The sequence below is a fragment of the Anolis sagrei genome, chromosome 1 (genome assembly GCF_037176765.1).
Source record: "Anolis sagrei isolate rAnoSag1 chromosome 1, rAnoSag1.mat, whole genome shotgun sequence".
In the NCBI taxonomy this organism is placed as follows: Eukaryota; Metazoa; Chordata; class Lepidosauria; order Squamata; family Dactyloidae; genus Anolis; species Anolis sagrei.
In genome coordinates, this window is record NC_090021.1 from 71,515,682 (window position 1) to 71,533,417 (window position 17,736).

Below are 17,736 nucleotides of genomic sequence, written 5' to 3' on the forward strand. Positions count from 1 at the left end.
GTAATGCATTAAGATTGTTCTGTCAGTTCTCAAAGATTCTGTTGATCCTGACCTGGACTCACCCTGAATGAACCTCTGGTTGTTGCCAGTGGTTTCCAGTGGGTTTCATGGTTATTTTGGGTTTAAACCGACTTTGCCCCACTTTGCTACTACAGTTTTCTAGAAACCAGATTGAGAACCACTGGTTCAGGACAGTCTGAACCAGTGGTTCTCAACTTGTGGGTTCCCAGATGTTTTGGCCTTCAACTCCCAGAAATCCTAACAGCTGGTAAACTAGCTGGGATTTCTGGGAGTTGTAGGCCAAAACATCTGGCGACCCACAAGTTGAGAACCACTGGTCTGAACAGTAGGATTTGATTAAATTCAACCCAGTCTGATGTCCAGACCAGTCACCGGTGCCACCATGTTTTCCCTTCACTTATTAGTGTAGAGGTGGTGGCAAAATTGAGATACTGAGATGTGGGCTGCCACCAGCGAGGTGGAGTATACTTCCAAAACAATCTGAATGAAGTTGAGATTCAGCATTAACATGATGAATGTGGCATTATTGGAAGCGTATTTACACTGGGCTAACATATCTGGTGTAGATGAGTAGACAGACTATACCCAGGATGTCAATTCATATTTAAGTGGCAGCTGTGTGTTAGTTATGATGGAAATATGTATACATATTTTCCTTCTAATATTAGAAGCAGCATGCTTCCCAATATTATATTCTCTAACTGTCTCAGTTTGGGCCAGTTAATAATAATGGTAATAATGGAATAACAATAATAACAATAGTTTTTATTTGTTACCCAACTCTTGTTTAGACGTTGAAGCTTTTTGGCAGAACATTTCACACTCTAGCAGCGGTTGATGAAAATGTCCTAAGAGTGATCATTGGCAGTTGGAATAAATGTCCCCCAGAGGACCTAAGTGTATAGGATAGATTGTATAGAAGAAAGTGATCCTGTGGGAAACCTGGACCCATACCCTATAGGTTTCAAAGGTTATAAGCAACAATTTGTACTTTGCCCAGAACAATTTGTACTTTGGCACACCAGTGGAGTGACTTTCGTATATGTGTAATATGTTCATTGCTAGATAGGAATCCAGCCTATGCTGGATGGAGTTACAGTTTGGGGGTCCTCCTGGATTTGGCAAAGAGCCTGGAGGACCAGGTGTCTGCAGTGGCCAGGAGAGCCTTTGAACAATTAAAACTTGTGCTTCCTAACTTGCATGTTCTTCCTTATTTATAACTTTTGTCATCTTAATCACACTCTGATATTGTTTAGCCACATATGTCCTTGTTATCATCAATGAAATGCTAAATTACATGTTCCACCCATGGCCAGTTTGTGAGCATTCCATATTGAGGCACTAGGAGCGGACCAGAAGGGGATATAATTTTTCAAAAAATATCTTTTTTTTTCTAGTCTTTGAAAGCAAGATAAATTTATTTACATTAATAATACTTCTCTGGGAAACTTTTAAGCATGCAGTTCTTCTCAGATTTTTTTAAAACCATGTTTCTCTTGGCAAGACTCCAAAACAGCATGGTGCCCATATATTAACTTCTCAGGATTCAAAATCTACAGAACAGTATTCATTACTTTCCAGCTCTTCTGTGTATTTGTGAGTTGTGATGCTGTTTGTGAAAACTGAAAATTTACTTTTCATTATTGGGAGTTAGGACAAACCTAAGTTGCAGCTGTCTGCCTTTTCAAATGAGGTTAACAAAGTAAAATTCAAAGTTGGGGTGGAAATGCCATTACTGAGAGTTTTTAGAAACAGATTGGACAAAAGTATGGAAAAAGAATGTAAGGAGAAACAGATTGGATGGTCTAATAACTTTCTCTTCCATCTCTAACTTTTGAGATTAAAGAGGTTTTGTTTTTAAAAAACAATGTTTTAAAGATCCAGCAGGCAGAGAGTAACATAAACACAGAGCACTGCACTGATTAACATAAGAGCTTGGTGAAGGCTGTTTATAGATGGCAAAATCCCATAGCAAAGAAGCAACACTATCTGGGGGATACTTGGACTAGTTGTCCAGTAAGTAACAGAAATATTAGCTAGAAAGCATAGTCCAAGTAACTGCTTCAAGGTCCACATTACAGCAAGTGGGGCTCTTGCTAAGCTGCCCATTTCTATTGAAATGGCCATAATACCGTTTTTTTCAACTCTGGGCGTACTATTGTAGTCATACATAAATCCAGAGTGACTTCAGTCATCTTTACTTGTTTGTTTGTTATATTTACATTCCACATTTCTTCCAAATATAGCATTGATCCCCATTATCTGCCAGCTTTGCAGAGAGTAACTGGCTCAGAATCACAGTTCCGTGACTTTGGATCTCATCACATGGAGCTTTTGCCCCGCCATAGAATGCTTTCAACACGGAGCTGGTATGAAGACTGCTGGAGCCCATCACATGACACAGAGCTACTTCCAGCAGGGCTCAATGCTGGCTTCATGTTATAATAATAAAAAACTTTATTTATATTCTGGCCTATTTCCCCGGAGGGACTCAGGATGGATTCCAAACATAAAAGGCATGCATTCAATACCTGAACATAATAACAATATACCCATAATAACAAAAAATGACAACCCAACACATAAAAGCAAATTATAGCTTAACAGCACAAATTAAATGAAAAATGCAACCTATTATATCAGGCATATTGAAAGTGTAATGGGAGGAAGAATTCAGAACATGGGTGATTCTGATTGAGTAAGCTGGGGAAAGCACAGGGGGCAGCTGGGCAATATGTTAATTTAATTAAAATATTTTGTTTGCTACTCCAAAGATCCAAAGATCTCAGAGTTGCCCACATGTAAAATCAATAATGACAGATTGATAAAAACAGTAAAATAATTTAAATGAACTAGAAAGGACCTCATCCCATGTATGCTTCCTCCCTGTTTCTGGACACGTTAGACATGGACCCTGAGGCCTGGCAATGCTATCCATATCAAATACTGGATCACAGTGCAGTTCTGTTAGTCTGATTTGATGCCCTCCCCAGGAGATATGGTGAGAGAGCCTGTGCACCATAGAACTTGAGCATTTTCATTGTACAAGTATTCCTTAAAGCCATAGCTAACAGATTAGGAATGTTCAGTATCATGTGGTGATTAATTTTTGGATATATGCCCATCTCCATTTGAGTTAGTGAATCAAGATAAAAATCTTCTCTTTACATAGTAACAGATCATTAAATATCTTGAGTTTAAAATCTTTGGTTAGGGGGAGTAAAATTATGTCCTCAATGCAAGCTTTAGCTCTGGCAGGCAAACAGCTATCTATTTAAAAGAGCTTGTGAATCTTCTGTCTTTTTAATCTGTTTACAACCCTCATCAGCTGTTTTGGGATTTTAAAATGCTCACATGTGTTGGAGCAGTCCACACCAGCGTATAGCAACCAAGTCATGTGTTTTTCTTGAATGCAGGGATATACTGTGATGCGTATATGCACACTTTTCAGTCAAAATCGGATTTTAAATGCACCTTTTTAACACAAGTTCTTCAGCCGTCAGTGAGATGCAGCATGAATTTTTGGCCAACATTATATAGCCACACGCCTTTATACCATCACATACAGTTTTTCCACAGTGTAGAAGGGTCCTGTGCCTGAGTTTGGTCTCTGAATTTTGGTCCCTTCACTCTACACCAGCAATGGTCACTGAAAGACAACATCTTGAGACTTGGGACTAGAGATAGGGGAGACATAGCAGAGTCCACATGTGGCATTTTTATATTGTGTGTGACTACATGAAATCTTAGCTAATAATTGCTAAACAGTATCAAAGCCTGGAGCCATCATACCATTTTTATCTCACATCAGCTGAAAATACTCAACTCATTATCCTAATACCTGAACAGTAACAAGATTGACCATTTCCTCCATACGATTAGAAACCTATCTATGAGATTAGAAAGTATAGTAAGCTATTTGTCTTCAAGTAATTTCCAAATCATGGCAACCCTTAGATAAACTTATCATAGTGTTTTCTTGGGCTGAGAGTTTGTGGTTTGCTCAAGGTCATCCAGTGGGTTTCCATCCAAGAAGGGAATCAACCCTGTTTCCAGACTTATAAACCATTACTCAAACCATTAAGATTCGATGTGTGACATCGACACAAAGATGACAACACTTTCAAGTCACTGATTCCACTACGTAGCACCAGAATATTCTACCTTATATTTTACCTTTTATAGCTATTAAAAGCCTAGTCCACAATCCCCTCAGTGTAGTTGTCTTCCACCAATTACATTACCCCACTCATCTTGAAGCTATGGCAAAGTTTAACAGCTTTCTTTTCCTGTCCCATAGTAAGGTGCTGAGGAGTCATAATTTCCTCCTTTGAAAACAGGAACCATAAAAAGCGTGCCAGATGGATTCCAGGGACACAGACTTTATTTCCATCACTTTTCCCAACAGGAAAGAGAACAAAAGCAAACTTCTACATAAAAGTTTTGCAAAACCTGGAGAGGAAAGTACACTCTGAAGTCTTAGTTGTTCAAAATTAGTTGTAGGCTCCTGGCTCTCAAACTGATAAATAGTTTTGGACAAGGTAACTGCTGTCTGGGGATTTGGGGAGTGGTAGTCTGAAAAAGTCATTTTTCTCAAAGTCTGCTCAGGACCAGAAATATTTTTAGCCTTCACTGACAGGGAGCCAAAGTTGGAAGCAGGTGATCCCCAAAGCCTGCAGGATGTTCACTGAGTGTTTGGAGCCAGGAAGCGTCACTGTTGGCAAGAAAGTTCTTCTTTCTGGTTTTGTCATTTGCCTCAGACTTCAACAATATTCTGAAATCTGTTCCTCCTGACCTTGTTACACAAACATTTATTTTTATTTTAAAATAATATTTACCTTGTATGGCTTGGAACAGCCCAAGGATTTATAAAAAGGCACATGATCCATGCTTTTGTCATTATTGTCACAGTCAATCTGTGAGATGCCTGACAGCTATGTTCATATTTTCAAAGACCTCTATATTTTAAAATATCTTGAAGTCTTGTCTTCCTTCCTCATTAGGACCTAGGTTTTTCTCTTTTTTTTCAATTGTAGTTGTCAATATAAAAATTTAGGTGCCCCCATTATTTAATACATTTGTATTATTCATGTAAGACAAATAAATGAAAAGAAATAATCTTTGCAGCAATTTCCGCATCTGTGCTCCCATACCTCTCTGATTCAGTGCTTCTCAGTAAGAAGGGATGGGAAATACTCAGTTATCAGATAGGCATGTTGCTCTCATGCTTCTGCATCCCATTTGAGCTTTTTCTTTCTTTTCTTCTGTTTTCTATGATTATTGATGGGAGATCACTATAGAAACTTTTGAGACATTTGTAGGCTGAAGCTTAGATGTGCACTTTGCAAACTTCTTCATACAATACAGATCTTCACTTTGCAAGTCTGTTCACCAAATATAGATGTGGACTTTGCAAACTTGTTCATAGGATACAGATGTGCATTTTGCAAGCTTTTGCCTGGAATCGAGACACCCTGTTTGCAAGCTTCTGCATGGAATTTGGCTATGCCTTTTGCCTGCAGGAAAATGTTGATCATTAAATTAAAATTGCAGTGTTAGGTAGGTATAATTTTGTTGTTAATTGTCTCCAAGTCGACTGATTTATGGCAACCTTATGAATGAGAGACCTCATTTTCAAAAGGTGACTTGGAGGTTACTGATCTTGGAGACTCAGAGCCATTGGCTTCCTGATTGATTCTATCAATCTGTGATATAGTCTTCCTCCTTCCTTCTGTCCATCGCTATTCAAAGCATTTTTGTCTGTTCTGTTCTGGCCAACATGAAAGCCCGTTTTGTAATCTTGGCTTCTAGGGAGGATTCAGCCTTGATTTATTCTACCTCTTGTATTTGTCTTTTGGGAAATATATTATCCCTAGAACTTTTCTTCAGAGCCACATCTTAAATGACTTGATTTTCTCCCTGTCATCTTTTTTCACTGTTCAATTTTCACAACCCTACATAAAGGGAATGCTATAACTTGAACCATCCTAATTTTAGTGTTTAATGATTTACCTTTACACCTCAGAATCTTGTCCATCTTTCAAGCTTTGTGTGTATTTGAACACAAACCTGCAGAACAAATTGAATTCCAGTTCTGTAAAAAATTTCTGTTTGAAAGGTAAACCTGACTAGAAGCATGCATGAATTTTTTAATGTCCTTTGATTCAGAATGTTGTGATCAATGTAAAACTCTTGGAAGCGGTAGATCTGTAACACTGTTTCCCCTATATTTTAATAATAGTTCACTTTCTGTGAGTTATCAACTGAGATGATCAAAATATAATTTGTTAATGAATTGCTCTCAGCAGACACAGATAACATAACCTTTGAATACACTTTACTCAGCAATGGTACAAAGAATATATACACAAAGAATGAATCTATATGGAAAAGTTTTTCAGGTGTGAGTTATGTCTATTGTATTCTGAGTCAATTTAAGATCTCCTTTCAGTTGAACAACAACCAGCTGCCTGGGTGTGGTTCACTTATTGATGGGAGCCCTCCTATCAAATATTTACTCTTCAAATACACTGTGATTGTGAACGAAAACTGGTTTCAGGAGCTCTATGAAAATAGACTTCTCTCTTCTCTTCTTTCTCTGCTAGAACTGAATTGTGACCTTTCATTATAGTTGGATTTTATACTGAAATTTCAGTTTGATGGATGTGTCTGCTTCATTAAACAGAGACTTGGCTATGTTTAGGAATTACTCTTTTGGGGGGGGGGGGGGAGGGGCTGCAGTTCCCAAAATTTCATGAGAATGGAAAAGATAACCCTTCCATTCTCAGGAATCTCTAAACCAGCCACTACACTTTCACACTAAATGATTCCATTTTAGCTACCATGGTTCTGTTCAATATATTCTGCTGTTGTGCACAAGAGAACACCTCTCTAGGAATATATGTGTCCTCCATCACAACTCTATCATTATCTTCTGATAGGAGTTGAACATAGAGTTATGCTGGAAGACCTAGAGAATCCTAGAGAGATCACATCAATCAAATCTGTGAATAATCACATTTGCAAATGTGGAGAACCAACTGTACAATAATGGAGGATTATAACAACTTTTAAAAATATGCTCGTGTTATCAGAATTTGGCATTTAAAACCCAAGATTTGTTCCATCACATACAGTTTTTCCACAACTTGCTTTGAAACATCCATGTTTTAAGATGTGACTGAATGAAATTAGTATTAAACTGAGTAATGAAATTTGTGAAAGAAGTGTTTGTGGCATGACATTTTAATGGTGTTTTTCAAATTCAGCCCTCCAGAATAGATTAAAAATAGTTACATTATTGAAAAAAAATCATCATCAACCTGTGAAATTGGGTAGTGTCAATGTAATGTAGCAAACAAATAAATTGTTTCTTCTTACTCAGCACTTATAGCATTTGTTACCATTCTTAGTATAGCTAGTGCCTGCTCATGGCCTTAACTGCAGCACCTATGACACACCAGGAGTTAATCCAGGCCCTTCACTACAGGTTTTTTTTTTGGAAGGCATACTGTCAACCCAAAAGAATTTATAACAGTGGTTCTCAACCTGTGGGTCCCCAGGAGTTTTGGCCTTCAACTCCCAGAAATCCTGATGGTTGGTAAACTGGCTGGGATTTCTGGGAGTTGTAGGTGAAAACACCTGGGAACCCAAAGGTTGAGAACCACTGATTTATAAGGTCCAAAGCTGCTATTACCAGGACTTCTGCAAATGAAATCTTTCATTAATCTTGACAATCAAAGACTCTGCCTTGCTCTAAATGACATGATAGGGTCAGGCAGCCACTTCCTCCCTTTCCAGTCACCTCCTCTTACACTTGGTTTTGTAGGGTGCCATGTTGGGCAAGCATGACAAACATTTTAGTATGAGTCTTGACACTAATGGGAAATTGATTGAGATGCATACCAAAACTTTACAGCTACTTCTTATCCCGCGTGAGATTTGTCTGTCTGCTTTGAGACTCAGGGAACTAGAAGAATTCCCCAAGACTTCAGACAGAGCCCCAAAACCTGGCAACTCTAAGTAATATTTCCTCTGACTATTTTAAGGGACTGAGCACACACCATTGTTTTTATCATTAAATTTCCAAAACTTTTCATCTGCCCCCTATAGCGGAAGATGACAGAAGTAACTTCAGGCTGATTTATTAGCTCCTGGCATAATTTTCTACTTGAAGAGGATTTATTTTCTAGCAATGTATCATTCCAAATCAGCTTAAAATGTCAGTTACACCGGGAATCACTGTCTGGAATTTTTAAACTCAAGTGCGCTGTCTCTGGACCCCATAGAATTAAGCAAGTCTTTCAAGACTGTCTCTTGAAACTGTGAAGAAATGGAACCTTTCAATTTAAATGCAGCTGTGCTCTTTCTAAAGACAGAAGGCAAAGAAGATAAAACAGCCTTCATTCTCTTTAGAAATCTGGCAGAACATTTTCATCCGTATGGAGATTCTACTGACGTGCTTAAGGCAGCTTTCACTGAATATGTGTGCTCTGACTTCTTCTTCCCTCAGTCATACTTTTTGGTTTTGTCTTCTTCTTTTTTTTACACTTCCTTCTCGGCCACTGGGATTCCACTTCGTTCTAACGTCTTCAGCAATGTACATCTAAACAGAGATTCTTCCCTCACCTGCAGTTTCTGATTTTCAGATGCCAAAGTGACCTCACCCCAAGATGTTTTATCTCACTGATGGGATACAGATGAAATTATTCATCTTGCAGTTGGGCAGAAGAAACACAATGGGCACCTATTTACCCATCCTCAAATGGCCATGGTTATTTTCAAGTCATGCCCAGTTTTAACATCAGCTATCCTGATCCACTTCCCCATCTGTCTGAGTGCCCACTGTAGTACTAGCATTCTGCCCCCGGGCACCAAGCTATGCCACTCAAGCTTCAGTTAGAGGCAAGATCAACCACCTCTGCGGCTATTCCATGGCCTGGAGAGAAGAAATGCCTTAATGCCTGTAATAGTGAAGTGAAGGCAGCTCAGAGGGAATTCAAATTTTCTTCCAGATTAGATTAAAAACTGTTCAAATGGATGGAACACATGGAGTTCTTCTGGCTGAATTCTTACATTCAGTGTACAGATTTGCACATCAGTTTGATTTGCTGGAGGAAAATACATTTACAGTGTCAAGCAGATTATCACGCCTGTCTGTTTTCCCAAGACAAAATACTCTGCTTTTGCTCATACAAATAGTCGAGTCATTTACTGCATAAATAAGCTACACTGGCTGTATGCAGTGAAAAGGGGTATAAGAACTAAAGTCGAGTCTGAAGTAAAGACATATCTGGTCTGACATTCTCGTCTCATGGTAGTCAAAAGATGCCTATAAGAAGCCCAAAGCAAGGACATGGACACAACAGCACCTTCCAGCTCCCCCCCCCCCAAAAAAAAAATACTATTTAGCACCATACTGCTTTTGTTCCTGGGGTAATATGTAGGCATGATGATTCGTAGCTTCTGATAACTGATATGTTAACATAGAAAGTGCACATAAGTTATTCATATAAGCCTCCCTAATATTGTATTGCTCTGTATTTATTCCTTAAGTGTGCCAGAGGGATGAATTCACTCAGGAAAAAATCAATAGCTGAGACTTACATCACTATCCCCGGGCACAACTATGTTTCATGCATTTCTTTCTATTTTTAATGTTTATGGAACACACATGCACAAAGGTTTTTATAATGTGTATAAACCACACATAAAGAGTAATACAAGCGAACTACAAAGATAAAATGACAAAAACTCATCAAGGTAGCCATATCCAAACTTTAACCTACCAAATACAAACCAAAAAACACAAAAGGAGGAAATGTTCCACTTTCTCTAATAAACACACTACAATCATTCTCTATACCTGAGCTTAAACTTTTCCATCTGCCCCATGATTTGCCCCACTTTACAAAGGGCCATCTGATGAGGTCCTTAGTATTAACATTTTGACACTGTCAAAACTCTTAGTGGACTTTCTGTCCTTAGTTCTACATTTGATTTTGTAATCCATATTTATTTGTTTATTACCCCATCTTTTCTCACAATTATCCCTGATAGTGGACTAAAGATGCAGTCATCTTTCCACATTTGCAATTTTGACATTTGTGGATTTTATTATATTTTTTTACAAATCTCTAGTGTGATTCTTCGGTCAACTTCCTCCAGTCATGCTAGAGGACCTAGAGATTTCTAAACAAAATACCTCTTGGAATATCTATGCCCTTCAGTGTGATTCTATGTTCAGCACTCAGTAGAAGTTTATCATAGTCATGCTGGATGACCTAGAAATTCCTAGAGAGAGATTCTTTCAGGTAAAAAGGCAATTTCTTTAGTTGTGGTTCTTCACTTTCATGGTGGCCCTGTGCCCCTAACCCCCTTCCCTCTCCAAAACTCCTGGCACATCATTTTAATGTGCCAGGAGCTGCTTAGAAGCACCAGGCCTCCGTTTGCAAGTCTTTAATGAAAGTTTTTCTTCTAAACAAGGGGATGGGGAGGAGAAGGTGGCTGTACCATCCCGCCCCCTGAGCTACCACAGCCCAAGGAGGCAGGATGGCTGTGAGGATTGAATCTCAAGATCACAGGTGGCGATCATAACAGTCTGTCCTGTCCTGTCTGTCCCCATACTTGAGAAGGTATGGACTATTCTAGAAAGTCCACACAGACACAGGGGTTTTTTTAACCTGGGGTAAACCTGTATTTCCAGGTTTGCTCCAGGTTAAACTGGATTAGCCCGAAGTGTCATTTGGACACCTCGGGCTAATTCATTTTTCCAACCTGCTTTTTAGGGCTGTTTGGATCAGGCCAAGTTGGAGAGAATGAGGCAGAATCCTGCCCTTCCAAGGACTTGAGCAAAAGGCAAAACACTTCAGCTTCTTCTAGCTTGTGTGTTCTACTTCCTCAATAACTTAATCACCCTCTGATATTGCTTGACCACAAGTCATGGCTTTTAATTTCTGAAAGGTTAGAGGGTATGCAAATACTATAATTTCAAGTTTTTATAATAAAATATATGTAATACCTGGACTCTTTGAACACTGGACATAGGTGAAGTCTTTACAGTCAAAGCAATAATTTTTAATAGGTTTTGAAATATGTTCCTGCATTTACTAACAAGAAAATGAAATGTTACCTGGAGAATGCTGGTTCACTTTAAACATCAACATTGTTTTTTATGAATCATAAATTCGTGATTTTAAATTAATTTTCTCTAGACAAAATAAAGTGTTGTGCTACATTGCAGCCTCACTGTTAGGAATGAAGATAGAGGGGACAATTCAGGAAGACCAACACACACAACCAAAATGGAGAGCATCCAGGTTATAGAAGAATGGTAAGTTTGCTATTTGTCTTCTTCAAGTTAACTAAAATTGATGCCAAGAGTCACTGTTTGGAAAGTTCCTTTTTAGGACTCCATCTCCCAGAATGCTCTGCCAGTAGCTGTGCTGGCTAGGGATTTCTGGGAGTAATTGTCACCAAAATTAATTTTTCCTTGCTGTGCTGACAGTGAACACTTATTGGGGTACTGTATTCACCTGCAAATATATAGTACAGTATATATAATCAATTTATGCATAAAATATGCAATTGTGTTCTTAATCAAGTTTCAGTCTTCTAGCTTTTCCCATTTGGCATGATATTTAACACTAAATTTCCAACTTTTGTAAGACAACTTGAATCTCTATCTGGGAAGAAGCTGGAGTACAAATAAGGCAGATTAAATATACATACCTTACCATTACATGAACAAATAATGCAATACAGTAGAGTCTCGGTTATCTGACATAAATGGGTTGGCAGAACGTTGGATAAAAAAAATGTCAGATAATATGGAATCTCCTTCTGTTACCCATCCAACGTGGCACTAGACACCTATAATACTAGCAACAGGGACTCAAAGGGTTAGGAAAGGCAACATCTCGGGGCTAGAACAGCACAGCAGGAAGTGCCTGGATGTGGAAGAGGAGTGTGGAAATCACAGAGGGAAGGAGAGAAGGTGCTTCCACTTCTGGTCCTGTCTCTTTCCCCCCTTTTCTCCCTTCTCCCCTTCCTTGTCTTGCCTTTTTCACTTATTGAGAATGGAGAGAGAGTTGGGAGCACTCCTTTAATTGAAGGGGAAATGCTGGAGGAAAAGGAGGCGCCAGATAAGAGTGTCAGATAAGACAGAATGTCAGATAAGCAGAGGTTGGATAAGCGAGATTCTACTCTACTATGTATTAAAGGTGCAAAAAGAATCATGTATAGATATTATATGTTGCTGCAACTTAAGACATTAGAATTCCTTAGCCTGTATACACTTTGTAAACTGATTTTTTTCAAGTGCCCTTAGCATAATTTACAGTAGTCTGGCTTTGCTAGTTATGAAGAAAAGAAGAATTATGTGGAGTCTTGATGCTCTCCTACCATCTGTTGCAATTCTTATTTAGACATTTTTTCTGGAATCTTAGAGTTCACTAGAAATCACCCACACACTTGCCAACATATCTTCACAACCATAATGTCGAGATTTTTTTTTTTTTACAGAAAGCAGGGTCTTGAATGTAGATTCACATTTTGTACTGTTTCTGTGTTCCCAAAACATAGCCACAGTTTAGCTGATGAGGAACAAATCAGAGCAAGCCTTTGACTCATTGTTCTTCTCTGTCCTTTTTGAATGATATAAAGAGGATAAAATCATCTGCTCTTCATTTTAAAACAAAACAATCTTCCATGTTGAATATGAATTCAGGGACCTCTGGATTAAAGTAGATCAGGCTAGAATCAAACTTAATGTTTTGGTTTTTAAATAAATGGCTGTGCAGGTAAGAGTGAACTTGATTTGTCAGAGGAGTCATACAAGGAGTCATACAAGAAATCAATGTCAAGGTTTTTTTTTATGAAAGCAAGGATGAGACTCACTTTTTCTAAAAGCAAAAACATTCATGTCACAATTTGATATAGTACATTTCTCTCATAGGCACCTCTAATAGTTTCTATCAGATGGCAGATTTTTGTGTTCAACTACAAGAACATTAATGTTGTTGCATATCACTTTATAGGCATGTGTTTGTGTATGTGTGTGCCTTCAACTCTCCTGTCAACTTCATGGAGATTTCATAGGGATTTCTTAGGCAAAAAACCTCTATTTTTGCCCATTCCTTCCTGTGTAATTTTTTATTGGCAAATCATATTTAATATTATTTATCACCTGGCATTACTACATGTTGTACACTATCATATATATGCAGTGGTGGCTGTTCTTTAAAGTGTAGTGGAAGATACTCTCAGTGGAAGATCTGAGACAGGAATTACTACTCCTCCTTTACATTTTTGAATCCGATTTTTCCCATTCTGTTGCACTTCAGCATGATGCCATCTTGTGGAGACAGGTATGTTCTACAATATAACATTCATTAGTTTCAAAGAGCAATTACTGTTATCAATTCCCTAAGCTCAGACTCATATTTCTGCTCTATATGTGTTAGGAAAATGTTTGAATAATCCATTTAACAACTATTCTGTCCAAACAAATGGTGTCTAATATGCCTCTTTGAATCATTTCACATACATACCCACCTCAAGTTACCTCAAGTCATGAAATAAACTTATCATTGGAGAGGGGTGTATGTAAACAAGAAAATTGTTTAACAGGAGCTATGCAAAAATGTAGTTATTGAGTGGTGGCAAAATGAAGGAATTATTCCTCCTTGAGATATTCTGCCCCAAATGAAATCATATGGGGCCAATGCTCCTATTTTGCCATCACTACCATCATTCTGTGCTACATCTCTGAATACTTTGGATGCATTGTTGTTGTTCATTCGTTCAGTCGTCTCCGACTCTTCATGACCTCATGGACCAGCCTACGCCATAGCTCCCTGTCGGATGCATACTTTTTGCTTATCCTGAATCTCCTGCAATTGAATTTCATTTGACTGCTCTGGCTTCTGTTAATATGAAAAAGTGGGAGAGAGAACAATCTCTATTTTAATACACTAGTGTAGTGGTTCCCAATCTTTGGTCCTCCCATTATTTTGGACTTCAACTCCTAGAAATCTCAATCAGATATCAGATGTTAGGAATTGTGGGAGCTGAAGTCCAAAACACTTGGAGGACCAAAGGTTGGGAACCACTGCACTAGATGTATGAAGCGTGTGGCTCTGGAGCTACAGATGTGCCCCTAGATTACTTCCCTTCCTTCCAGACTACCCTTTACCTGACCAAACAAAGTGTGAATTGACTTTCCTGGAAGCTTCCTGGAGGGGCAACACATTTGTTAAATAGACGGCAAGTCCTCCTACATTGCTTACCTTTTTTAAAAAAATGAAAGTTTTCCATAACCAGAAGTGGAATGCTGGCTGGTTTGGGTCTTCCTCCTAATTTTTTTGGCATTTGTATAGTCTTATAGGATCTATCTACACTGACATTATAATGTGACTTTGAAACAACTTAAAACCATAGAACACATGCTGCCAATACATGCTGTAGAGTGTATTTAAGGATATATAGCACATTTTAAAAGTCACAGGAAACTCTTGAGATCAGCCAATAATGTACTGCTAGTGTATCCCAGATCCAAGGTAAAATTGACTCTCATAATGGAGAGACGCGACCCTGCTGCAGAAATAGTGTCCCACCCTGCTATATACCATGCTTTTGTTCTATTCACCTAACCATCAGCATGGGGTTCTACATTGTAATTTGGCATAGGGTAAGATATGTATTGCATAGTGGCATATGCCATGAGCTAGTGTTTTGATTGTTGGACTAGGGGCAAACTTACGCAGAGTGTTTAATGTATTTTCAAACTGATACTGAAGAAAATGGTTGGAGGCCCAGAGCACTGATGCGATCATAGAATCATAGAATCAAAGAGTTGGAAGAGACCTCATGGGCCATCCAGTCCAACCCCCTGCCAAGAAGCAGAAATATTGCATTCAAATCACCCCTGACAGATGTCCAGCTTCTGTTCAAAAGCTTCCAAAGAAGGAGCCTCCACCGTGCTCCGGGGCAGAGAGTTCCACTGCACATGTACATGTTAGTTTCAGACAAAGAAAAGATGTTAGAGACATTTTAATACAAACTATACAAAGCATAATAGGGGAAACAAAGTGTCTCTCTACCTTTTGATGGAGATGGGAATTTTCATCATGGCTGAGAAAATCTCAGTAGTCTGACTTAAACATAAATGGGACATCTCAATCCTTCTTCATATGTTTACAGAAACATTTAAAGAGAGCTTTGAGTATTTCATTTAGGAACCTAGCAGTTTAAAAAGAGCAAAAACTGATGGTAGTGCTCTTCTTGAATGGGGAATGAGTGGTTCCCACACAGATACAGACACACATAACATCCCCTCCTTCCGTCCTATTACCATCAAGTATTTCTAAAAGAAATAACAACCCCATACTAATTGAAAATATTCAGGTCAATAGCACCAGACAAAGAAAACTTTGACAACTCAGGAGACGATATAGAAAAGAAAACATGTGAATATCCAAATCTTCTCATTAGTGGTTTCCCTGTCTCTCGTTAGTATTCTTTTTTGGCAACTGTGCAGTTTTTTTCATCACATGCTCTGTCCAAAAAGTAACATCTGAGTCCAAATGTCATCCCATGCAAGATGGCATAGAATATTTCATCTTGAAAGCGTTTGTTATTGGGCTTAAGAAACCTTGTCTATGTGGAACCAGCAGTGACGTTTGTCATTCTGTACAAAATTATATTTATGGTTTTCATGACAACTAAATGCACATTCCACAGAAAATGAGGAGCATAAAAAAAAGCCAAAGTCATATCTATAAAACTAAAATGGAAATACAGGGTTAGTCAAAATGCATAGGCCAATAAGCCATTCAATTGAATGGCTTATTGGCCTATGCATTTTGACTAACCCTGTATATCTACAGAACTATTTGAGTCTCTTCAACTTTTATAATGATTATACTTGCATTCACAAAGGGTAGAAATAATTACTAAAAAATTAAGGTAGACACGCAATGGATGTCTGACATTTTGTGTATGCTACATTTTCCCCCTAAATTCCTATTCTTGAGGAGGTTCCTGCTGATGACATCATTGCAGAATGTCCAGTTACAGGAAAATAGCTGGGCAGATTCCCACTGATTCTCTTACTGTCAAACATGCCAAAGTTGTGATTTTGAAGCAAGAGCAGGCTGCACTACTTTTCTTGACCAATTGAAGAACAGTTTGTTGTTGTCTGGTCAGAAAATTTGTTTGGTCAGAAAAAGTGAGCTGCAATGGCTGATGCCATGATGGACCATTGATGGAACGCCGACCATGGTTGTTCAAAGCCTCATTGTTTTGAACAACCAAGTCAACTTCAACTCGTAACAATCCTATCAGATGAAGGACTGCCTTCTTGGAAGGCTGAGTGTGACTTCTCCAAGAAAGGCTTCCATGACAAAGTGTGTATGTGAACCCTGATCTCACAAATTCCTGGTTCAGTCAGCACTCAAACCACTATAGCATGGTGGCTTCTTATATAAACTATAAAAAACAATATCAGATTTTTGTCTATCCTTTATTGATCTCTAATTTGACTATTTAAAATGTTTTTAAGTTATATGATATTATTTTCATTGGTTTTATTTTGGCAGCTCTCTACTATTTAATTTTGAAATGAAGAATATATTATTTTCAAGACTAAATATAGCCTGGAAATTTTACAAAAGATTATCTATAACAAGAGTCATTCTTATTCAATTGGAACAGGTTGGTTGAGACTAATTAAAACCATGTAGATTTCTGTGGGACTTAAACAGAAATCTTTTATCTACTAATCATGACGTAAGTCCCACTGAACTCTGCAGGCCTGCCTTTTGAAAAGTTAAATCTGGAGATGCACTGCTGCATGCAACTTTCTCTAGATCAGAGATGAAGTACATGAGACATAAACATAGGATCCAATCAACAGAGGAAAAAATGTATGAAATTATGAGTTAGATGGTTGTTCTTGTTGTTTGCTTTGCAGCCAAAACCCTCCTGTAGAAGAAATTATTTCCTGGGCTCAAAACTTTGACAAGATGATGAAAACACCAGCTGGTAGAAATATTTTCAGAGAGTTTCTTCGAACAGAATACAGTGAGGAGAATCTGCTCTTCTGGCTAGCATGTGAAGACCTAAAGGATGAACAAAACAAGGAAGTTGTTGAAGAAAAAGCAAGGCTTATATATGAAGACTACATTTCTATACTTTCACCAAAAGAGGTGATGCTCTCAATCCCAGATTGGTATTCAATAGTGTTGGCACATGCTCAAATTTCAGGTTGCTGTGTGGTAAGTCTCAGCATATTCTTCTAGGACAGGCTTTTTCAACTTGATGCCTTCCAGTGTGTTGGATACATTTCAGTAACAGCAGTTATAATAGAACACCTCTGATGGTCACCAAGTTTGTTAGATTACAAAATTTGCATACAAACAATCCATGTTCAAACTCTCACAGCTCCAAGTAAAATTGAGAAAGACTCCAATGTGAAAAACATGAAAGGCACTACAGTCAGAGGCACTACATCAGTTTCTTATTACGGCTCCTTCTTGCCCAGTATTGCGAGAAGGTGCAGTAATTTGACTTGACGTAAGATTCTTTCTTGTATTCCTATTGAATAATGCCACCTAGCCACTTTTCTCAAGGAAGGGAAAACATGATCAGTCTCTCTGACATCAGCATGGACAGAAGACATAAAAAAATACTTTGAACTTCTATTCTCCTCACCTT

At 38.3% G+C, this 17,736-nt stretch overlaps 1 protein-coding gene across 4 annotated transcripts in view; it reads left to right on the forward strand.

The window, feature by feature from the left end:
* RGS17 (regulator of G protein signaling 17) overlaps nt 1–17,736 on the forward strand; it is a 63,498-nt gene that overhangs the window by 41,414 nt on the left and 4,348 nt on the right. For 3 of the 4 annotated variants that reach the window (XM_067465963.1, XM_060753607.2, XM_060753606.2), the window contains exons 3-4: nt 11,264–11,353; nt 16,994–17,228. In XM_067465963.1, coding sequence (XP_067322064.1) covers nt 11,264–11,353; nt 16,994–17,228 — 325 coding nt within the window. The remainder of the gene's footprint in view (nt 1–11,263; nt 11,354–16,993; nt 17,229–17,736) is intronic. The other variant, XM_067465970.1, reaches the window with a different exon arrangement.